The 24,563-nt window shown below is 38.0% G+C and overlaps 2 protein-coding genes across 2 annotated transcripts; one reads left to right on the plus strand and one right to left on the minus strand.

Moving 5' to 3' along the window:
• Nucleotides 1–7,635: 7,635 nt before the first annotated feature.
• LOC147857970 (arginine biosynthesis protein ArgJ family) lies at nt 7,636–14,709 on the plus strand. Its single transcript, XM_087327155.1, has 15 exons — nt 7,636–7,777; nt 8,322–8,445; nt 8,708–8,781; nt 10,091–10,135; nt 10,223–10,273; nt 11,507–11,575; nt 11,834–11,892; nt 12,818–12,968; nt 13,037–13,123; nt 13,299–13,421; nt 13,565–13,627; nt 14,002–14,079; nt 14,162–14,307; nt 14,394–14,464; nt 14,549–14,709. Exons 1-15 carry the CDS (start codon nt 7,691–7,693, stop codon nt 14,629–14,631), a joined length of 1,311 nt encoding a protein of 436 aa, XP_087183281.1. The 5' UTR covers nt 7,636–7,690; the 3' UTR covers nt 14,632–14,709.
• A 1,251-nt stretch (nt 14,710–15,960) lies between these two features.
• Nucleotides 15,961–19,640, minus strand: LOC147857971 (uncharacterized). Its single transcript, XM_087327796.1, has 7 exons — nt 19,539–19,640; nt 19,078–19,227; nt 18,818–18,880; nt 18,496–18,612; nt 18,048–18,139; nt 16,350–16,431; nt 15,961–16,265 (listed from the first exon to the last, which is right to left on the minus strand). Exons 1-7 carry the CDS (start codon nt 19,539–19,541, stop codon nt 16,212–16,214), a joined length of 561 nt encoding a protein of 186 aa, XP_087183922.1. The 5' UTR covers nt 19,542–19,640; the 3' UTR covers nt 15,961–16,211.
• Nucleotides 19,641–24,563: the final 4,923 nt, after the last annotated feature.

The following is a 24,563-nucleotide window of genomic DNA, read 5'->3' on the forward strand; positions in this document are numbered from 1 at the left end:
GTAGATGATAATGTTAAGTCCGATGGTCTTCGAAAATATGAGTCTTGGTTTCAATTGGCGTTTAGAGATGGAGAAGTATGGGACCTACAAGATCAAATTTTCTCAATGTGGGAGAATAAGGAGGTAAAGGGTCAACGACAAAAGAAATGTAAGGTTGACCCTCAACTAGAGTTAAAGTCACAAGCCGCCAAGAAAATTGATTTGACAATTGAAGAAGCGGCAGACGACATGAAGCTGTCTCTGTGGAGAGCGATGCAAGGTATTAAGGACGAGCAACTTCTTGTGTCTGTTTTGTCAAGGGTTGTGGCGAAAGATTTAAGCCTTGAAGAAATGGTCACTGAGTTCAATAAGTAAGTCTTTCAAATACTGAAATTGTAGTCTATCTGGTGTAATTCAAAGTTCTAATCTTGATTTCTAATTTTACAGTCATAAGGTGTACATGAAGATCCAAGAAGTTATGATGAAACAACTTGGATGTATAACTTGGGAACAAGTGACCGAGGATTATCCTCTAACGTCTTCATATAAGGCGTTATCAGAGTATTTTATTGCATTCAAGGATTGGGTTAGTATTGATGGTTTTTCATTACCCTTTCATCATATGTAGAGCTTGTATAATAATACCTGATGTCCTATTGCTTCTATTAGAAACCGTGTCGAGGCAAGAAACAAGGAGAAGTTAAGGATATACACGATTTCCCTACATCCTTCCTTGCACATCTCGAGCGAGCCAGAAAAGAAAAGGATCGTCGCTTAGTCAAGGCGTACGAAATGGAGGAAGATGGCTTCTTTAAAAAATTTAGCCACAAAAAAGATATTACGAGAGATCTTTACTACAATGTGGTTTGCGGTGATGTCGTCAACTTGATCCAAAAGGTGCCAAAGAAGGAATATACGTTAATGATTGCGGATATTCCTTACGGATTTCGAATGACTGGGTCATCATACGACGATGAACCGTTTAGGTTTAAACAATTAGAGAAGATGGTCAAGGATTTCGCTGAGCTAATGACTGCATCCTTGTGGCGAATAATTGTCTTTCATAGTATGGACCAAGGGTACTCGGTAGCTCAAGCTTTGAGATCTCGTTGCCATGGCATTGAGAACCTTGCATGGTAAGGATTATTTATAGGTGTCTTTCACTATATTGCATTTCTTAAGGTTGTTCAATCTATTCTTAACTCGATGTATTATTTTTTATAGGATCAAGACCAATGTAAATAGAGGGCCAACTTTTCGGTTCGTTAATGCCATTGAATACATAACGGTTGGTTACTTCGATGAAATTAAGAAACAGAGAATCAAGGAGCATTCTAATGAAGTGGGAGGTTCAAATCTGTTAATATATCCAGCAGTGACACGGAAATTGCGACATGTCACCACGACAGAACGGGGACTTGTCAACCCATACCAAAAACCTCAACGACTTATGATGCGCTTGATCGAGATGTTTTCTGTCGAAGGAGACTGGATATTAGATCTCTTTTCTGGCACAGGTATTCCTCGAACTAGGGTAACGATCTTGAGATAACCAATCCCTTTTTTTTTCGTTTGACAACTAAATCTTCTTGTTACTTACATCATAGGAACGACGTCTACATGTGCATTGAAGCTTTTTAGAAATACAATTGCATTGGAGAAGGATGAGGACCAAGTTATATTTATTAATATGCGGATTAAGGCTTTGTGGGAGTGCCCAGACCAGGATGAGGAGGTCGGTGCAAAGAACCTTGCTAATACAGAAAGGTTTCAACCTGCTTCGCGAGAGCCTATTCCTCCGTTAGCCGACGAACCGGGGGAGCTAATAGAGCTTGATGATGAGTTTATAGAAGATATTTCGTTGGCTCGGCTAACAGGGGAAACCAATGCACGTATAGCCAAAGACAGTTCTACACAAGATGACGAAGAAAATGACGTTGATGGATTGATTGCTATGTAATAGACTCTATGAAGAAAATGACACTGACGATTTGTTAGGATTTCACATTATTAATACAAATTCTGGGTTTTACCTAGTGGATTCTATTCTTTATAATCTTCTATATGTTTCAATTTTATTTTTATATACTTGGTTAGTAGATTTATGACATTGGTTTCACCGCGTGCATAGCTGACTACCAAATTTATGGAGAAACATGAATTAGTTTAAATTGAGGCTGATTTTGGTCCAAGCTAACCTTAACAGAACATGGCCCTATAATTGTTGCCATGACTGTCCATGTTGTTATTATGGATTTTTGTCTTCTATTGTTAAAACTATTATGTTTCTATTCCATTGCTGCTTAGATTGTGTAGTGTGTTGATAATGGTTCCAGTTGCGTTATCGTTGGGAGTTTGATCATGTGTGAATCACCTAAGCAATAGAGTAGATCAATTTTAAATACAGGTATGAAAGCCTAATAGGTTTGTTATTTCCATGACATTATCCTAAAGTTCACTGCCTTACATTGTCCACAATTATATATATATGGTTTGATCCCATATGAACAAACTGAGGAATAGATTAGATCAACTTTAAATACAAGTATTGAATACTTTAATAAGTTAGTTATTCCAATCACTTATCCTAATGTGCACTATCCTACATTTTCCACAATTACATACATGCACGTATGGGTCAAAGTATAAATTATAACTCATTTTATTAGTATGGATACAAGTACACCTGATATTTTTGTAAAACTTACCTAATTAATATAAGTCTTTAAGTTAGTGTTTCCCTTGTCGCACAGTAGTGACATATTGAGCCATAGTTGAACTTTATTATGCCTACATTAACTTATCAACGTGTCTAAACTTGCATGATTTCTAATGATCTCCACTCGTAGATCTATCATGTATTTTTATATTTGCAAACTCTCATCAAGTTGAGGAACATGTGATACTAGTGCATCCAATTTTTGTAGAGAGGGTGTATTTGCTTCGTTTTAAGAAGTTTCTACAAGTGGAATGCGCAATCCTTCCACTTGTGAATGCGAACGTGTTTATTGGGAACTCTACCATATGCTCATGAGTAGCGATTGCGCCACGGCATGGAAGAGACTACGGGAGCCAAGACCACAAACACCCATCGAAGATCCCGAAACTTGGCACACATATACAGAGAGACTTTACCAAATCCCAAACCAACCACCCATTCCAATGCCTTCCACACCCCGGCCTACCACGTGGACACTTTTCACGACCTCTAGGGTCGTGAAGGTCATAAAGAAATTACAACATAGGAAGTCCATGGACCACACAAGATTGCGAGCAGAACACACTATATATGCGAGAGAGTGCCTAGCTCCCTTGCTAACTCTAATCTTCAATCATGCCCTTGTGGAGGGTTTTCCACCACAGTGGACTATGAATACAGTGGCCCCCATACATAAAGGGGGGGACCCCATGGACCCAAATACATATAGGACCATTATGATAGGCCATACCCTTGCTAAGTTATATGGTGCAGTAATGGAAGCAGAGCTTAGCGATTATATGGAGACCCTAAACCTTCGTGCACCTGAACAAGCTAGCTTTAGACGAGCCTTCTCCACTATTGATCATATCTTCACACTTAAATGCCTAATTGACCAAACTAAGGCTCGCAAGAAGAAATTGTATTGTTGTTTTGTGGACTTCCGCAAAGCCTTTGACACAGTCCCTAGAGAGCGGTTGTTTGATAGACTTAAAAGCTTGAGGATACCAGATGATATGGTATGGGCCATCTACGCATTATATGAACAAGTGTTCGGGTGTGTCTGATGCCCAGGTGGCCTTTCTAATCGTTTCACTAGCACTATTGGTGTAAAACAAGGTTGCCCCCTATCACCGATGCTTTTTGGGATCTACATTGATGAGATCACATATTTTATTGCTCGTGAGGGAGGCACCGGAGTGGTCCTTGGGGATACGGAGGTTCGTATCTTGCTCTATGCGGATGACATAGTTTTGCTCTCTGAATCCGAACATGACCTACAAAGGCACCTTAATGCCTTAGATGAATTTTGTGTACAACGAGGATTGGTAGTGAATCTAGGGAAAACGGAAGTCCTTATCTTCCACACATCGGCCCAAGTTAGAGCTAAGTGTCACCTAACTATCTCCCATAGCCCAGTCGAGGTGGTTGGATCATACGTCTATCTCGGAGTCACTTTTAGTGCCCGCTCAAGTAAATTTTCGATGACACAGGCAACGAAGGATAGACTCACGAGAGGACATGCATCCCTCTCACTCCTAGAGAGACAATGCCACCACGCACACTTTCAAGAGCCACGGACTAAAGGGTGGCTCTTTGACTCATTAGTGACCCCCTCCCTCATGTATGCATCAGCGGTTTGGGCTCCATGATTACCATCTTTCATGTGGACGCAATTAGAGAGACCATTTGTGATGATGCTATCACACCAACTCCGAAGCAAATCGATTGTACCACATGACATTATTAGGGCTAAGTTCACGTTACCCCCAATGTTAGTAGAGGCACTTTTTCAACTTGTAGTCTTCATTCACAGGATACATAGTCAACCACACGATAGAATATCTCATCAAGCCTTTAAGGCCTCTCGATCATTGTATGAGTCCGGCTATACTAGCTCATGGTATGGCATGATGGTGAGTTGGCTTCTTGCGAATGGTCTAGACATTAATAACCTACCTCCCCTTAGGTACAACCACACGAGTGATAACACTTTAATCTCTCATGAGGACCACAATAAAGTAATACGCCAAGAAATATGGCAAATTTACACTCGGTGTAAATGGATCACCCCACTAGAGCCACTCCCATCTAAAATGTTGTACTATAAGAAACACTTCATGCACTTCTCTGAGTTAGGTTTTATCATGCGGCCAAAATATCTAGATGTATTCTTACCACATGCACTAAGGGTTGCCATTGGACAACTTAGAATATCATCTCACCAACTTGAGATTGAGAATGGCCGTACTAGTGGAGTCCCTAGGGAGGAAAGGATATGTAGGTTATGTCACATAGAGATAGAGGATGAGTACCACTTTACATGCAAGTGTCCAACCTATGCCGAGATAAGGGCAAAATACCAAGGCATACTTGGTTCGTCTCCCACCCTCCCCAAACCATTAGATACTCTAGATATAAAGAAATTAGGCAAATACATTCTAGAGCTAAAACAACACAGAGAGAATAAGTTACAAAATGTTGACAATAATGTTGCTAATGATCACGAACATGTAACAAATGAAGTTTTTCAGGAACAGGGGGAGACAACGAATGTTGACACACTTGCACCACTCGGCCTTTCCATTGATGAGGCAAAAAACCAGAGAAGAACCAGATGTCCTCGGGTGTCGGGTTTCAAAGCAACTCGACGTGATGTGGAAGCAATATTGAAAATAAGGGAACGTGAGCTACACCGCCTAGAAGCCATGGCTAGGGCACTCTCTACATTGGAACCACGAGTCACACCCACATCAAGACCCTTTGATCCCCCATTTCTTTTCGAGAGGCTTGGGTGTAAATAAAATTAGGCTTAGTGTATAGTCACTTTCGAGTATACTACGTATTGTACACTACTAGAACTCTTTTAGTTTAAGTTCTATTTTTTACTTAATTTTATTTTAGTTATGATGACTGGATAAATACTCTTTTGTTGTAAACCAATTGTCTCATGGGCCAAATTTGGCCTTAGAAGATGTTAATATATCTTTCTTTCTCTCTCTCTCTCTCTCTCACACACACACACACACCACTAAAGGCGCTCAAGTAGTTAACCTAGGATTAGGGCTAAGTATACTCGTCTATTATAGTAAGACCAAGATTAAGGCCCAAAACTCTAATTTTACTAGAAAAATCACTTTTACAATATAGGCTTAAAACACAAGTACAATTTTATTACAATGGTGATTAAGAAAATGTTTACAACTATGACTACAATGGAATGGGGATTATAATGGGATGCAAGACTCCAAGTTTTAGTGACCCGACCTCATGAACAATAACCACCATGCCTTTTGTTGTTGTGGCTTTCCATACTCACTTTCAGTCCACCTCTTTTCTTTGTCCTTTGTTGCTCCTTTCAGAACCTCTTCAAGCAAGGTACACCAAATGTGCCCCCATGAACTCCTCAGCCATTTCACCAAATGACGTGGAGTAGTAGTAGAAAATCTTTATATATTGTTGTTAGAAAGATGGATAGAGGTGTCACGTGTGGTAACTATAAAGAAAGAGCCATGGTTATATCACAAAACAACATGCTAAAGATTATAACAACAACAAAGTATGTGTTGTTGGGTATCTATTTTCAACTAAAACCGGATTTTCACTGAAGTAGAATGATCGAAAACCCTAAACCCTAAATCCTAAAGTGGAGCGGATGGAGCATTCAACATACGTGATTACTCTTCTTAATTATAATGTGATCATTGCATGCATGGCAAGAGATAGAGAAGAAACCAACAGGGGTATTTGGGCAAATTATATATATATATATATATAGAAGGAAAAGGGGTGGGAGGGGTATGATTGTGCAATTATAAAAAATTGAGCAGACATAAAGATGTCTGAGTGTAATCGTAGTAAGAAGGTGAGAGAGAGAAGATTCTGTTCTTCTTCTTCCTTTCTGTAGTACAGAGTCTACTACATACATACAGTCTACTGTGGCCATGGAAGTTCTTTGTTATCACAACAAATCTTCCTTCCTCTGCTCTCCTCCTCATCTTTCCTGCTTCCCCTCTGCAAAGTTTTTTCACCTTCGAAATTCTCAGGCTAGTTCTTTTTTGTACACTGGTTTTTGTTTGTTCCCATCTAAAATTTGGCTCCTTTTCCTGTTTTTTTTCTTCTTCTTCTTCTTCTTCTGTGAAGAATATGTGTAGTGCCGTTTTTTTCTTTTTCTTTCTGATCGTAAATTTGGTTTGTGGCTATTCGAAAGAATCTCTCATGTCTGTGCAGCATTTCGGACATGGTCTCTTTTTTCATCCGTGAAGCGACATAGTATGGCTTCCGATGTCTGCATTTGTTCTCATGCGCATCAGTGCGCTGTTTCCTTCCATGAATTCCTTTTCTTTCGTGACCATTTGTATGCGTTCATCCGTGCACGTAGCATACTGTATTATTCAGAGCTTTCTTTCTTTTTTTGGCCACATTAAATTTTACATTTTGATTGGTTGGATGTGCTCGCCTGTGCATTTGTACAGTTTCCTTCTGTAAAAATGTATGGTACATTTTAGAGCTTTCTGCTTTTTCATACGAGCATTAAAACTGTTACATTTGACAATTTCTTCCTACTGGAAGTTATATAATACACTTTGATCGTTTATATGTGATCTTTCCGTTTTTTCTTGTCATCATCGGAACACTTTTATATTTAGTTATCTATTTCCTTCTGTGAAGATATATATTACATTTTGATCGTTTGTATGTGAGATTTCGGCCTTTTTTGTATGCATAAATACTCAGGTATATTCAAGTATTGATTTTCTATGAATAAATGGTACCTCTTGATGGTATGTTGTAAACCCATCTGCCATTGATACAATCATATCTTCTATTCTTGTGAAACTATGGTACCTTCTAAAAGCTTGAGTGTGAGCCATCTGCCTGTTTTTGTGTATATGAATACAATCATTTTTTCCAAGGCATTCTTTTTATGTGAACACATGGTATGTTACCTATCAATCAGTAATATGTGAGCGTTCTGTCTATTTTTGTGTGCAGAGAAGTCCTCTTCTTCACATGTGGAAAGCCATTGTAAGTGAACCAAAGCTCGAGGAACGTATACCTGCTGCACCCATCTTCCTCCCGGAAGGTCCTTGGAAAGAAGTAACTTTTCTTTGCCTTGGAATTTTGTATTTTTCAGACTGTAGAGAGTGTGTGTTTGTGCACTATACTAACGTCTACCAAAGGCAAGATAATCTCTTGAGACAAAAATAGTTACGTCCGAGTGAGATTAATAAAATATCTGATAGCAAAAACATAACAAAAGACATTGTACTAAGTTACATCTATTCAAACCTACCAAAAAGATATATTAGACCTAATGAGTTACATGCCATGCGAAATTATCTCAAGAAGTTCCATAAATTATCCTCCGCAGTAAGGTGCCTAGTGGAGCATGATTATTTATTGGTGCATAATGCTTTGCTGGATCAACGGGTTCAATTAATGCATACAATGCTGCAAGTTACACATCTGAGGGCGTTGACAGTGATCCAACTGGATGACTATTAATACTGTTTCCTTGAGCAGGATGTTGGAGAGAGAAATAAAAAGTTATAGTAACCTTTTCAAAAGGTGAAAGTAATATCATATGTGCCTATGCAATAGAATTTTTAGACAATGGGTTTGCGTATGTTGTGTTATTCAGATTGCCGGAGGAGTTACCGCAGCAAAGGGATTCAAAGCATCAGGAGTTTATGGTGGACTGAGAGCAGCCACAAGAAAGCCTGATCTTGCTCTTGTTGTTTGTGACGTGGATGCAGTAATTGCAGGTGAATATATTCTTTTCCTGCTTTTGGAATTTCTTATTAGAAGATCTCGTTTGGATATCTTCATGGGCAGTTTCCTTATAATTCTTCAAACAACATTTCATTTATATCCATTGTCTTTCTGCTGCCAGGCATCAACTGAATTATGTTTCTGTTTGGTTTTTTCTTAGTCTGTTTATTCGTCTAGAGAAATATGCAATTAATTACAATGTCTTCCTGTTGGGAAATGACAAACTGAATTTTATATCATCGTGAAAATATACAGGTACTTTCACTACAAACTTGATGGCAGCTGCACCCGTTTTGTTTTGCAGGAAGATATTGGAGACATCATCAACAGTGTGTTTTCTGTGCAATTCATCTGAATCTTAATTCCTTCTTACTCAATTCTGGTTTTAACATGCAAAGTATATTCTCAGAGTTATAATTAGTTTTTAGATTTTGATATCGTAATGCAGTTTAGAAATTCCCTGTTGGACACAGTCATCTTAAGGGTTTCTGTAATCATGGTAGATTAAGCATTACGAAAGTAAGTTGCTAGTAAAGTCAAGAAAAGTCTTAGGTTTACTATCTGACATCTGTGGCAAAGTAGAGGCAAGCCAAGGCTATCATAATATGAGACTTTGAATAGTTCTACTCTGTTTCTGGTATTTGAATATCCCTCGCTGATTTATAGGCCCGGTTAGTATTAGAGGCAAAGTTGAAACAAGACTCTCCTGATAAAAAGCCTTTAATGTTTTTGCTATGTTTCTAACATTAGAATCTTCCTCTGTGCTTTATAGACCAGATATGATGAGTTTAAACATAACCAAGTTATAACATATAGTTCTTTGCGTAACAATACAACCGTGACAAAGAAATAGAAATTGTACCTAAATGTCCTCTTTCATGTATGATGTAAATGCCAAGAGAAATTAGTCTCTCAACTAAACGATTCAGAGGTTTATATCTGGTAATACGGATGTTCATGTTGAAACCTGTAGAGATTATATAAGCATGCTGGGGAATAAACTTATATTTCATACACTGTTTAGGGGAATACACTTGTATTTCACAAAGAGATCCAGAGGTTTATATCTTGTAGTATGGATGTGCATATTGAAATCTGTAAAGATTATAAGAATGGTCCTTCAAATGGGGAATACACTTATATTTCACACGCCGTTTATTTCTTTGATATCTTGGTTCATAGTGTGGGCCAATTCTTGCATTTGTGTAGTTAATTGCTTCTGCAATATTTGTGACTAGTTTGATGGCCTAGAGTTCGGATTGGAAGTTAATCTGCAAGAATTAATGAAAAAGAGGCAATATTAAGTGTTAGATATAGGGTTTGTTGAGTTGAGAGCATGATCATTGAGTGGATATAGGGGAGGCAGCTTCAGAGGCTATGTTGATTGGGGCTGAAATTAAGGGCAGCACAGAGGGATGAGATATAGGGTTTGAGTTGGGAGCATGAGTTGAGATAGGAAGGAAACATTAGACGTTCTACTGGTGTTGCTCCAGCTTCAGAAATGAAAGCTGCTTTGACATGTTCTTCAAGAATGGAGACATGATAATAATGTATGCCCTAGGAATCTTGTTGCTGGTAATTATCTTTACTTGTTTATCTTGCTGTGGAGTAGATACTTATTGTTTTCTTGTTCAACAGGCCCGAGCAGTCTTGATCAATGCAGGACAAGCAAATGCAGCTACGGTATTATATTTTTCAGTGAATTTGTCTTATTCATTGTATAACTCATATCTTCTTGTTGAATATAGAAATAACACCGTGGTAATGCAGGGTGATGCTGGATATCAAGATGTGCTTGATTGTGCAGGGTCTCTTGCAAAGGTTTGTATGCTTTATCATGGACAGGTTTCATTGAAATACAAACCTTTTGTGCCATTATCAACCCCACATTCCGACAATTGGTTCTTTGCTGTACAGTATTATGTTATGAATGTAATAATTGTTAAGAGGAAAATGATAAAGTTGCTTGTTGTTAATCTGCAAATAGTCAAGGTCCAAAGGAGATATAAATACCAATACATTGCAGGGAATTGATCTGCATCTGTTTGTAGAAAGTGCGTGAACTCTATATTTGGATGTCTTACGCAGAGAAAGAAAGGAGCATTCATTAGTACGGCAGAAATCAAAATTTATAATAGTTTTTCCAGTCAAGCTAGGAAGAGTGCTTGGATGATGTTTCATGAGAAACAACCTACCATACAAGTCACATCATGGAAGGTTTGGTATGTGCATTCAAAGCTGTATGATCTACCAAAGCAGCCTACTCATCTAAAGTGTGTAAACTCTATATTCAGTTGTCTCATGCAGAGAAAGAAAGGAGCTTTCTTTGGTTAGGCAGAAATCAAAATCTATAGTAGTTTTTCCAGTCAAGGTAGGAAGAGTGCTTGGATGATGTTTCATGATAAACAACCTACCATACCAATCACTTCACGGAAGGTTTGGTATGTGCATTCAAAACTCTATGATATACCAAAACAGTCTACTCTTCCATTTCCCGATTTGCTCTACAATTTTTAACTGGGCGAATGGTGATTAATATGATTGAAACAGTTTAGATCAGGAAAGCCTAAGCCCATCATGACTTGGTAGAAGGGAATTTTGTGCATGCTCATGATACACTGGCACTACTTCGAACCGTCTCTTACCTCATCCATAAAACTAGCAGGAGAAGATAAAATCAATGGTTGGTATTCCCAGATGAAAGAGTGGTTCCAAGCACTTATGGATGGCTTCTATTGGTCTAAACTTGAACTGTCCATTCTGGATTCGTCAAGAGTGGAGGGACAATGCATGGATTAGCACATAAAAGGTCATTCTTCTAGGTAGGTAAAACCTTTTGTAGGAAAGTTAAGTATAGGATCAAACATGACCTATGAAGGTAATCCTCCTCGTAGATAAAACTTTGGTAGAATGATTTCTAAATTGAAAAACCAAGCCCTTAATGCATATATTTTTCTGTTGCATTTTCTCATGATTTTAGCTGTATTAATGTGTCCTTTTCATCTGGATTTGTCAAGTTTTTGAGCTAATATATTTGCAACCGATTTATTATAGATTCTTGGACTACCGCTTGAAGCTGTGCTCATTGAATCAACAGGTGTCATTGGACATAGAATAAAGAAGGTAAGTGGATATGTCTTCGAATTATTATTCTCCCTCCATGTAGTTTTTTTGTGTCGAATTCTTGTCTTTCACAGATGTTCTTTGTATATCTGGGCCATAATTGGATCTTTCAAGTTATATGATGTCTCTATCTGCTTTTATGAAAGTCCAAAAGTGATTGTGTTAGCATGTTATAATCACTGGAAGAATCTAATTTGCTATCCCTATAATAACAAATGCGTGTACATGTGTTCAATGACTTACCACTTGCTCTTTCAGGATCGTCTTCTTGACGCGCTTCCAAAACTCGTGTCAAGATTGTCCAGTGATGCTGATAGGTAATGTTTGGCCTCTGTGCTATTTTGTAACAGCTACATTTACACACAAATGATGCAGGGAAAAAGCATATATACACATATTCTTCAGACAAAGGCTTTCAGATGAGTGCAGAAGTGAGGAGCAGGACCTGCCACAGAACTGATTCCACTAATTGTATTGTATGAATTAGAAGAATTTGCATGGTATCAATACTTAATTCCACATAGCTTTTTGTCTCCTTTACATAGAGTAGTGCCAACATAGATTTTGCATCTAGTGCATATGAGGATCAATGGATCAAGAAAGAGAGAGGGAAAGGGATATTAAAATTAAACCTCTGATCCGTTTTAAGGCAAAAGAAGATGAAGCAAAACAATACTTGTGCAAAATTTTGTATTCCCTGTGCTTTTTTGCGTCAAGATTATTTCATTTCCTTCTAGCAACTAATACTGTACCTGCCCGCTCGTTTGTAATGATTCAAATCCCGTGTCCAAAAATGTCCACATGCATGACTCATGAGGGCCTAATGCTGATGGCTCTGAGCCTGCATGATATGCTGGTGAGGATACACAAACTTTGTTCTTCGGATGGCCGCATGGATATTATCCTTCACCTGCAACCTGCAAGTGTGTTGATTCATCCTTGAGTATTAAAGACTTGCGAAACAACCCATCAAGATACAGCCAAATAACAAATGTCTTGCTTTTAGTACTGCATGAATTAGAAATTTTTAGTGTCCACAAAGAGGCCAATCTTGGCCCATGGACCCAAATCTTCTTAAAAGTGTATGTCCTTCCAAAGAACAAATATTCATGGAGCAAAAAGTGTCTATATGTGAGTGCATTTACATGCAAACTCAACCTTTTAGGTATAATGCTTTAAGGATACGGGCCATAAGATAAAACATGGAAGAGAGTGTTCAATATCGAAAGCCATATATTACAGTGCATGTGAAGCTGCTATTGCGATAACTACCACAGACCTTGTGAGCAAAAGCATTGCTGTTGAGACCATGATTGGAGACACAAGTGTGAGGCTTGGTGGGATGGCTAAAGGTTCTGGCATGATCCACCCAAACATGGCCACGATGTTGGGGGTAAGAGTTACTTGTTATCATTAATATTGATTGTGTTCGTTCAGTAATGAGAGATGTTCCTTCCATAGGTGGTTACTTGTGATGCCAATGTGGCAGTTGATGTTTGGCGATCGATGGTACAAACAGCAGTCAACCGGAGCTTCAACCAAATTACAGTGGGTCTAGTAGAAGTCGACCTGTGTTATGTTTGCAATGAGTAATATTTTATGTTTCAAAGCCTTCGTCACGGCTTGCTGTTCATTTATTGGAAGAGGAAATGTCTTGACAGTTGGTTTATTGCTAATCTCACTTTATTTTCGTGGAATTTGAAATTGTTAAATGTGCTTGCAGGTTGATGGAGATACAAGTACAAATGATACCCTTTTGGCATTGGCAAGTGGTGCTTCTGGATGCCAGCTAATTTCAAACATCGAGAGTCGCGAAGCACAAGAATTACAAAGAGCTCTTGATGCTGTGAGAACCTCTGATTAATCATGCAGTTATTTGTTCAAATAGCTGTTGAAGCATTTTTGAGAGAAAATCATAGCTTCATTGGTGTGTGTTGTGCCCAGCAAACTGGAATCTTTATTAATCAGGAAATCATTAAATTTGTCTAGGTTTTGCAAGGGCTGGCCAAATCTATTGCTTGGGATGGTGAAGGAGCTACTTGTTTAATTGAGGCAAGTGTTTATATCAAAAGGCGTGGAATGTGCACCATCTCAATAAAATTTTGACTCTTCATGAAATTGAATATTTAAATACAGTCAAACCTTGTTGATGCAAGTTTGTTTCCTTCGTTTATCTGACTTATCTAATTTTTCTCCACTTCTGTCCTCCTGTTAAAATATTTGTCTAATTCTTTCTAAAATAAACCTGTGCATGAATTGCAATTTGACGGTTAAATAATATCGCTGGGGCTCATGGAGGTAATGATTATTCGGAAAACTCAAGCCATAATCATCAAGTGACGTTTCGTTCTGGGAAGGGAATTTCATCTATAAATATGGTTTATTGTACTGCTATGTTTTCATATTCTCATCAATAATTGTTGTAGGTTCACGTGATGGGAGCAGAAACTGAGATGGCTGCTGCTGCTGTAGCACGAGCTGTAGCTGCATCTTCTCTAACAAAGGTTGTCTCTCATTATGGCTTTAATCATTGTAATTGAAAACTCTTTATTCCATGAGAAGTGCTGATGATTTCAATTTTATTAGGCTGCAGTATATGGAAGAGATCCCAACTGGGGCCGCATCGCTTGTGCAGCAGGTTATGCTGGAGTAAAGTTTGATCCTAAAAACTTACAAATTCATCTCGGAAACTTTCTCCTGATGGATGGTGGCCAGCCACAAGCATTCGATAGGTAACTTGAATGATGTTACATAATTTAGTTGAATAATGATTTATTTAGGTATTCTAGTTTATTTCCACTGACATACATATATTTAGGGACTCTGCAAGTAAGTATCTGAGGGACGCTGGAGAGAAACATGGTGTAGTTCACATAAATATATCAATTGGTATGTATCTGGTAGTGGATATTTTTCAATGTAGATTTCAATTGGGTACCAAAAGACAAGATAAATACTTAACTTCTCTATCAGGTTCGGATGCTGGATCAAGCACGGCTTGGGGATGTGATCTGAGTTATGATTATGTGAAAATAAATGCTGAATATACGACCTAACTCAAAAATAAATTCTGAAAATCAATGTCGCATCGAAAATAAATGCAAGAGTTGACACATGGGCGTATGTCAAAAGTTGGTGTATCCTGAGGATAAAAAGTGCGTTTTCTATTGTTTGAATTATTTAATGGCGTTTTGGATTATTTAGGGTTTGAGGTACATAATTTTGCTAGCTTATATGATCATTGTTACGAGTTCAATGGGGATCCTTGTGGTTGCATTTATAGTTTAGATCTTATTGTTCATCTGTTGGCACATTCACGTGTAATATAGTCTTGTGCTATGTAACATTCCATGACTGTATAGTCCAGCAGAGGAGCTTATAATATCTCTGCAATAGAGTGGGGATTTCTCCTATTACAGCTGTATACAGTCTTTCTACCACTGAGGATGTATGAAGCGATTTCCCTCTTGTTACGTGGCCTATGATTTCCCTGATCTAATGCAACACACGTAGAAAGACTAATCTACAAGCATAGTCGAGAATGTACACATAGAAGCATAAAAATGATGATGGATATCTCAGCCATGAATGATAAACAGCACTTTATGGGACCATTTGCTTTGGGTTTTAAGCATGTTTGCAAATTCAATATTACACTCAGTGAATAAAGGGAGTTGGTGAATGATGAGCAGCTCATCCCTACTTCAAGGCTATTAAAAGTTATATTGGGCATCTTACACAAGAACCAAAAGCAAACTTACTAAGAAAAGCTAGTTTTACTCTGGGACAATGTAACAGGAAATAGGATGATGTTAGGGTTTACACAATCTAAACATATGGACAAAGTTAAAATTAAAGATACATAATAACAGCTTCAAGCTATCACAATGAGCACTCCACGTCAAGAGGTAGTTATCAATAATTATCCCAATAACTCCACAACATCAAAAGATAGCTATCAATAAAGTGCTGCCATCCAATACCTCACCAATGAGGATAAAGAGGCATAGTTGTGTTAAATGACGTGTCTCTCAATAGATCAAGCTTATCTCCACCTACATTTGCACGACTGTTATTAACTTTTAATGTGCACTTCTGGGTCAGGTGACCAAGGAAGTCAGTTTTCTAGATTAAGGAGATGCTCAAACCCACCCATATGCTCACTTAAATTATAACTTTAGTCTCAGTGAAGTGTTCTTTGCTGGTATCTTTGGGTCTTTGATGTATACACAGTTATCTACATGGTCAACTTGGGTAGCTCAGTACTAAAAAAAGGTAGATAAAGGAACTATATTTCATGAGTTGTGGAATACCTGCTATCAGGCCGGTTTTCTTGAGGTGCAAAAATGAATGTGACATCATATACTATATGCAACCATCAGATATATGAAACTTTTTCTATTAGAGTCTAATAAGTTATTCCTGGGCATACCTGAATTATTGAAAAAAGACACATTACAATACTCATATCATCAACAAGCACAGGGTGTTGACACTCATGCCCAACATTTCTAGACCTATGTTTCCTCTTCTTTATTCTTCGAAAAAAACCTCCTGAGATGATACAAAAACAATTCTCAATAACAGATTTGAAGAATTAGGTATATATTGGTTAGCCAAGTGCAAGGACACCATTCTATAGAGGCCCTGCAAATGTTCCATTCTCCCTTTGTTCATTCCATCTTTCAACCTGTAGCATAAAATCCAAAATTAGTTTGGCTGATCATTGGTAACCATTTTCATGAAATCTTGCACATTATACAGTGAAGCATACCCATTCATTAGGGCATAGGGAACGATAATATCTCGCATACTTGTCACAGTCCGTATTACCCTCGCCCTTAACTTGTACACATCTGCATAAAACGTGTAAGGGAAATTAAAAGATGAACACTAGGAAACATGAGTTGCAAATTGGCATTCTTTGACTCATTAATATATGCAAAGAAATACGAGAGATAAAAGTAAATTTTTTCCTTTCACGTTCAAAATCTTATGCAGATTAGGTTTAGTCTGGTAAATATACTCCAAACTGCACCAAGTTAAATATGGTCCCCAATATCGACACTCTTTCTAATAGTTTCTACATATCCTCCACTGGGTATGTACTATTTCCCTTGAATGTAATTTCAGTCTGTTTTGGGGTTAACTGGATTTTTTTCTCTGGGTTTTCCATTTTCCCTCTACAGTCCCCTTTTTTAGAATGAATTCTCAATAATTGTCAAGGGGTAAGAGAAAATCAAATCGTGTGGAAATTGGTACATGAGCAGAAGATAGCAGGAGATCCAACAAGAAAGTTTCATGAGATGTTTCTGAGAAGAGAAGCTTGAGACCTCTTCTTCATGGACCATCCCATCATTTCAGATGAGAGGAAAGATATATGAAAGTGATAACTACTAATGGTATGCCTGGCACAAGCACTGAATAACATGAACATCCACAGGGATTGGTTTTCTGCAACATTATGCTTATGTCTTTCCAGCCATTTGAAATGGTGCAGGGGTCCCATTTCTATCGAACAAACTAATTTGTTCATGCATAATGCCTTTCAGTCTATACATTTTGTGTAGAAAAAACAGGGAAACTCAACACAAATTGGATGGATGGCCTCCTGGAATCTCGAGGAAGAGCAGAGGTGACTTGTAAGAGCTTGATAAATCATAAAATGCCTACAGATAATTAACAGAGCCTTATTACTTCTTTCTTAATTCTTATGACATGGGAAAAACGTTTCATTTTTTCCACGATTTTGACCATCCTTGAAGCTTTTAATATGGTTTTTGTTACCTTTCTGATGTGAAAGAGCTTGATGCATCATAAAATGCTTACAGAAACTTGACACCACATTATTATTTATTCTCCCAATATTGATCACATGGGAAAACATTTCAACTTTGCCTCGATTTTTCTTTTATCATTGTTTTGATATAACTTTTCCAAGACAGGCAGTATAAAAACGGGCTGTAAAAATTTCAATATAGAAACCTGACCTCTCCAACACCTCGTGCTTAAACTGACAACTACCCAAAACTTCAGTGTTCACCCTAATCTTTGTTGTTTAATATCTGACGGTTTTGCTTTTCTCTAAGCTTTTTGTTACTGCTTGTTTATGAAGATTGGAAGTTCATTCTTTCAGTTATGAGTTTTTCCTCAGGCCTAAATCTGAACAGCAATGATGTAAATCTAAAAATCGATACTTATCATAATTGGGTAACTACATATCACTGAGGTACCTAACCTCTGAGAAATGGGAATACTGTTCATAGACCTGACAGAAATTGCATTCATTTACGCATGATACAAGGATACTTGACCTAGCATCCTTTACTTTACCCTCTCATTCTTTATCTTACAAAAAAACTTTAACAAATAATATTGAAGATAAAATATAATAACTAAACTCTCGGTAAACAGGCATGATCTTCAGGGTGCAATTAAGTGTATTGAATCTAGATTTTTCCAAATTACATACCTATGATACTCCACATAACGCGTAAAACAGTGTTTCGCCTGATTGGTTGTAGGAAAACGAAAATCCATTGGTGCTGTCTTTATGTCATCAACCTGAAAATGCAAAAGAATTAAAAGAGCTGTATTATGTAAAGGGTATTGAGGTACTCAGAGACCTTAGTCATGTTTATACAGGTTCTTAGCTAATTTCACTAATGCTGACAATGCAGGAAAGAAAAGAAAGAGTTATATATGTAACAAAACCTTAGACATGCTGTGGAGGAATATAGCTAGAGCACCTTAGACATGGCACAGACGTATATATCCAATGTCAATCATTGGTATAGAAAACAGCAAATCGATGTCATTTTAAGTGCTACTATGCAATATACTAAAACAAAAACACTGGATCTGTCATGTAGGTATTTACTTATCTAATACAGATGTCTGGTATATAAATAGAGACTTACAGTCAATTTCCGGGGGGTTTCACTATCTTCCTCTCCTGTAGACTCTTCTCCATCCTTCTCAGGTTCTGCGTCTACAGTTACTTCTTCTTCTGTCACTTCTGCCTCGGACTTATCCTCCTGAAGATAATATAGCAGAAAATCTCTTCCATTGTAAGAGGCAAACTAAGTAATGAACGATAAAATCAAAGAAAGAAAGATTTCTAATTGAAGGAGAGAAATACAACGTTAAAGAATACCCAAAAATTTCAAAGAAATAAAGATCTAAAATTTCCACTTTTCTAAGAGAAAACTTTACGAAAAAGAGTAAGATGCTGACTCTAACCTCTTGCACTGTCTGAGATTCAACAATTGGAGTGATTTCAGCAGCATCACTGCTCTTATCCTCCTAAAGGAAAGAATAGAAAAGAAATATACAGATATAAATCAGTAAATCAGACCTCTCACATTTCTTCTTCGCTGAAAAAAATATAAACCAAGTGAAGAAAGAGTGTGATCCGTCGCAATGGCCAATCCAATTCCTTGAATTTCTTTCAACTAAACAGAACGAACAAATGAAGAAAGATGACGGAGAAAGAGGTTTACCTCCTGCACTGTTTGATCTTCAACAATTTTAGATATTTCTGCAGATTCTCCACTCTCATCGTCTCCTTGAGATTCACCGGTTACGACAGTGGGATCTTCTTGAGCTTCTGGATCTACCACAGAAGTAGTAGGAGCTGATTCTTCGGAAGACTGAAAGGTAAGGAGTGAGACTCCGTGCGAAGAAAACGGAAGAAAGCAGAAAGAGACGAAAATGGAGCAAACGAAACTCTGAGAGAGAGAGAGAGAGATCGAAATGAAGAAGAAAGAGGAGACGGTATTAAGAAACTGCGAGAGAGAGAGAGAGAGAGAGAGAGAGATGATGAAGAAGAAGAAGACACAGAAAACAGTACGAAAATGCTGAGAGAAAGAGAGAGATCGATCGATAGGAAAAGAGAGGGGCAGAAAAAATAAGCAGTGTGAGAAGGAGGGGAGGGGGAGGGGGTAGTGTAGAGCGAGCTTACCATGGCGTGGTAGGCTTGAGGCTTGGAGGCGAAGCTTTTCCTTACGCTGGTGTGCCTGTGCAGCACTGAGATATGAGAGACAAGACAGACAGAGAAGAAGAAGATCGAAGAAGAAGAAGAAGAAGAAGAAAGGAAGAAAGGAAATAAAAAAGGTATAATAAATCTCTACATTTTATTATAACTTATAACTTATAACTTATAACACGTAAACAAGTAAAGAGAAGAAGACATACATACATATATATATATATATATATATATATATATATATATGTATATTATTGGTTCGTAGTAAAATATATAACATTCTTACAATGATCCATAGAATGAACCATACGTCTCCTACGTGCATTCGCATTCGCGAATGATCCAATCAAAACGTGTATGGTAAATGTGTATGGTAAAGTTGAGGCAGACCACATTTGTTCACTTAAAACCCCCTACTTAAACATTTGGCACCATGATATAGAGCTTACCATTGATGGAACATTGTATAAATACATAGTGTGGCGATGATCCATGGATGTCTTCAAGGGTTACACATTCTAAATCCCGATGTCCTTTATGTATTTATTTTATGAAAGTAGATGGCCCACAACCCCTAGCCACCCCCATGTCGTTATGCATGGCTCGTTTCTCCGGCCTGCAATTTATGTATTGTTTCTCCCTCTAAACGATAGGCAGGTATCCTTTGCTTTGCTGCTTTGGCTTGTTGGGCTTATGTTGACCAAAACAATCTCTGTCTTAGTTGGGCAATGTTTCTATTTAAAAGGCCCCTTTATTTCCTAATGTAGCCTAGATATAGACATTGTGGCCTTTTGACCATGTTTACACCTCTTATATTATTGACAATAATTAATTAGTTTTGAGACATGTAAGTTTTGTCGTCTAGTTGAACACATTTTAGTAATTATTTAAGATGCCAGGATGAGTTTGACTCTAGATCACTTTGTCGACACACTCTACAATGGTTGATGCTCTCTCCCTCCCACATTGCCAACGATAGGGTGTTGTAACTTGTTATCACACTCAAATCTCATAACAGTGTATCAACAAGGTTTAGTTCTCATCATATGTCGAGTTAAACAAATAATAAACTTAACATTGTACAACTTCGAGTGGATCATGTCACTATTATGTAAGAAGTGTAACCTTCTAGGAATAAGGCCACCTTGGCTATGGTATAGCTTAAATCTTGTAGGATATGGACCCAAAATTTGTTGCATCATAGTCATGTTGAGAAGATTATGTATTTTTGAATAAATTGTTGCCCATTGGAGAGAGAAGTGAAACATTGTATCTTCTCCATTTCCCCTCTAAATGAAGATTTCCTCTAACTTGTTATAAGAGTTATCCGTTCAAGGCATCAAAGTATTCACTTCCTTAACATGGGGGAGTATAACAAGAAAGCTTCTCATGAGTAGTTGATTTTTTTATATTGAATCAACATTTATTACAAACTCTAGCATTGTGTACTATAGTGAGCCAATCAAAATAATATGAAGCTTTGAATGCATTGAACTCCATGTTCCCTCCAATCATAGATGGGATGCACATGCTATTTGGCATTTGGTAGTACGAAAGAGAGCTCAATAAGCATTTGAGAACATATACAACAGAAGAAAATCAAATGTTGGGTTCCCATGAAATATCTCTTTAATGACCGACACTAGTGCTTCTCTATGAGGTGAGGTTCAAATATGGAGCCATAGCATACTAAAGTGTACTTCACGAGACCATATCATTTTCTAGTGTGATCACATCAAGAAAAGGGTTGTTGAGTACATGCTTATGTTAGATCCTCGTGTGTTTGTTCGTTGTCTCATTGTTACTTCTACACAACTTAACTTATGTTATCTTCTATGTGATGATGAATTGGGGAACATGCGAGACTACCCAACCAAATTTTGCTCTTGTGAGTCATTTGTAGTTTACGTCCAACATTCCAAACAAGGTGTGGTAATCTATGATTTGGCATATTCTTGGCCTTTTTTAATGTATCTATATACTCTTTGTAGCGCCAATATCTCTATAGGTCAAACACTTGTTTCCAAGAGCATAACTTGATAGGAGGTGGTGGATTTTATTCCGAATTGTCTCCTTTAAAACATCTTTTCAAGAAAGAGAGGGAGACAAAACCTTTGGTTGCTCAACAAGGGCCTTAAAATTTTCATTTGTAATTCCATCACAACACAAACTTTTGCGATTAGAAAGATGTGAAAATACAGACCCCACCACGTCCTACTTTATGTATATTATTCCAATGTTGTCACAACTCGTCTGACCTTCTCTATTCATATACATAATGTTGATAGTGTTTGTTTCATCTCATCATTATTAAGCATTTCTAGCCTAAAAGAGTTGTATGAATACAATTTACTCGATAATTGCGTGAAAATCAACACTCGAGTTATCATGTGTAGGCATACCAGATCCAATGCAGCACATAACCCATGGAAGAAATTAAGAGGATTGACAATCGTGATCATTCAGTTATTGCAAATGAAATTTCAATAATTACACACGTGAAGGTCGTGTAGAGCTTCATACAAGGTAACATATTTAAACAACAACAACAAGAACGTCATCGATGGGGAAGGACACCAGCAACACAATACATAAGTCTACGGACTATTTGACAAATTTTTCGCATTTTGTTTGAGTACCGAACCATGAGGAATCCAAGATGGCAAGCAAATGACTGGATATTTGAGAGACACGTGTATTGTGACCCTATATTCATATCTAAACTCATTTGTAGATTGTCCCATAATTTGGTGAAAATCAATGATGTGCAAGAATCTCTACTTCCCTCCCTCCTTGCCTCAGGCTTTCATAGCTCATGCGTTTTTTTTTTTCCTTGGAAGATATCCTTTCATTAGTTATGAACAATTATTACAATAAAGTTGACCTACCATCAAGCTACCATTGATATGTTGCATTCTTCCTTAGGTCCCATTCCTCAAGGATAAATAGTATGAACACTCCCACCACTCCTTAACCAAGTTATGTGATTGGTGGTGGGAACAACCATACTGGTGGTGCTAAGCACCATTTGGGTCTTGAATTTTGTAATGTGAGAAACAAGGCTTTCTTCCAATAGGCAATCAATTTGAGGCGTTGCAACACTACAACATCTGTCTCACCTTTAATATCTTCATACCGCCCTTTCAAGGTACGCACCATCTCCATCCAGACATTCCGTACACTTTCCACTAGCTGAACAGTAGTATTACCAAACACCTTAGAACACTTAGCAGTCCAAATAAACCACATTGTGGTGGTGCATAGTAGTTGCCATACTTCTTGCATTGCCTTTAACATGTAAGGAATTTCCATATGACTTCGTTGCACCACCTTTATAATTCCTCTTTGAATTCTAATAATCGTGTCATTTGGACATGCCTCATATGGCCACATCATTTGTGTTGTTGTAGCCCATACTATACCATACCCCACGAAAAATTGCAATCCCTAAACATAAAGGCTAGAACTCGAAACACTCGTCTCCAAACTTGATGTGCAACATGACATTCCCACAAGCAATGTTTCAATGTCTCCATCTGACAACTACAATAGATGCATGCAGTCGGCCCAGCTGATTGTTGTAGCCACTGGCCAACTGGTAATGCTCTATGTATTACTAGCCATTGGAAGACATTTATTTTCATATCTTGCTTCCTTTTCCATAATGTTCTCCAAAACTTTGCTAGGAATTTGGATGTGATCCCTTAATGGGTTCAAAATTGACTAGCTCGTGGTGTAGTCCTATGTTGAGCTGCCAAAATGTGTCTTCCAATCTTAATTGAGTATTGAAAAAAACCACACCTTTTTTCCGCACGATCAAACAGATCTTTCCACCAAAATTCTCCAATGCTCCTTGACTACATCAACTTGTGGGTCGATGATCCACTTAGATCCATCATAAGCAAGGATCCTTATTTTAGAGAATGTAGTATATTGCAAGATCTTTGGTTGTATCGTTGCTCTACATATACTGCCATCTTCCTCCACATCATAGTCTTGACATCGTTCGCAAGACAAATGTCCCCTTACCCCCACTAGCACTTGAAACCTCGTAAATGCCCCTTCCCACTTGGGAGGATTAAAGGACCATACTATAGAGGCTGAGTGCCCCAAAACCGACTGCATCTGGTCCCACATAATCCGTCCTCCTCTCAAGGAAGACAATAATTCTGATCTATCATTTATATTCAGAGTATGAAAGGATTTCCATGCATCAACGGATGCTCCTGGCCCTACATCGAGCTTGTCCCAATCCACTCGTGTACGGGACCCCAACATGTGCCCTGAGGGCAAACGCATATTCAGATTCCACACTAAGGTTTGTCTCAAGTATTCCTCCTCACATGTTGGTACACCATGTCCCAATCCTTTATGTACATGCTCCCATGCTCTTAGAAGACCATTAAAAAATTTGCCTTCCCAATTCCTGGTCATAACATGTTTATTGTCTGGTATAAAGATCCACCTTATGCTATTAGTCCATAATCCACCCATTGGCGAAGCACAACAATACAATCTTTGCATAAGCAATTGCTTCCAAGGGGCATGTCCTAGTAAAAGGCCACGAACTATTATCTTTGCTAACAAGGCCATGCACTGGTCTAATGGATCTATAATCCCCAGACCACCATATTGCTTCAAGGTTATCAGTGTACTCCAAGCCACCTTCGCTCTTACATGACTCTTATCCTCCCCAACCCATATAAAATTCCTAACCAGCCTTCAAATTTGTCCAATGCACGATTTTGAAAAGATCCAAGATGAAGCTATATACCACACCGTAGATAGTAGCACATGGTTGACAACTATCACTCTCCCGGCCAAAGATAGTTTAGCATGGCTCCACAAGAATAACTTTTTCCTCAAAGTTAATAATAATGGTGCAACATGTAGTTATGGGACCAAATCAATCCCAACCTACACTCCAAGATATCGATTCGCAACTCCTCTTTGAGTCCACGAGAAAGTATGATGCGGTGCTCAACAAGGCGGCGGTTC

Source organism: Azolla caroliniana, unplaced genomic scaffold (assembly GCF_043228905.1).
Source record: "Azolla caroliniana isolate FFs.n. ecotype wild unplaced genomic scaffold, voAzoCaro1.0.p SCAF_11, whole genome shotgun sequence".
Classification (NCBI taxonomy): Eukaryota; Viridiplantae; Streptophyta; class Polypodiopsida; order Salviniales; family Salviniaceae; genus Azolla; species Azolla caroliniana.

Excerpts from the sequence above, each read along its gene's own strand:
- LOC147857970 (XM_087327155.1), top strand. The coding sequence starts at position 7,691 with ATGTGGAAAGCCATTGTAAGTGAACCAAAGCTCGAGGAACGTATACCT. Across the intron at positions 8,446-8,707 it reads CGTGGATGCAGTAATTGCAG|GTACTTTCACTACAAACTTG; the intron begins GTGAATATATTC and ends GAAAATATACAG. Across the intron at positions 13,124-13,298 it reads GGAGCTTCAACCAAATTACA|GTTGATGGAGATACAAGTAC; the intron begins GTGGGTCTAGTA and ends ATGTGCTTGCAG.
- LOC147857971 (XM_087327796.1), bottom strand. Across the intron at positions 18,140-18,495 it reads AAACCCCCCGGAAATTGACT|GTTGATGACATAAAGACAGC; the intron begins GTAAGTCTCTAT and ends TTGCATTTTCAG. Across the intron at positions 16,266-16,349 it reads CCCTATGCCCTAATGAATGG|GTTGAAAGATGGAATGAACA; the intron begins GTATGCTTCACT and ends TTTATGCTACAG.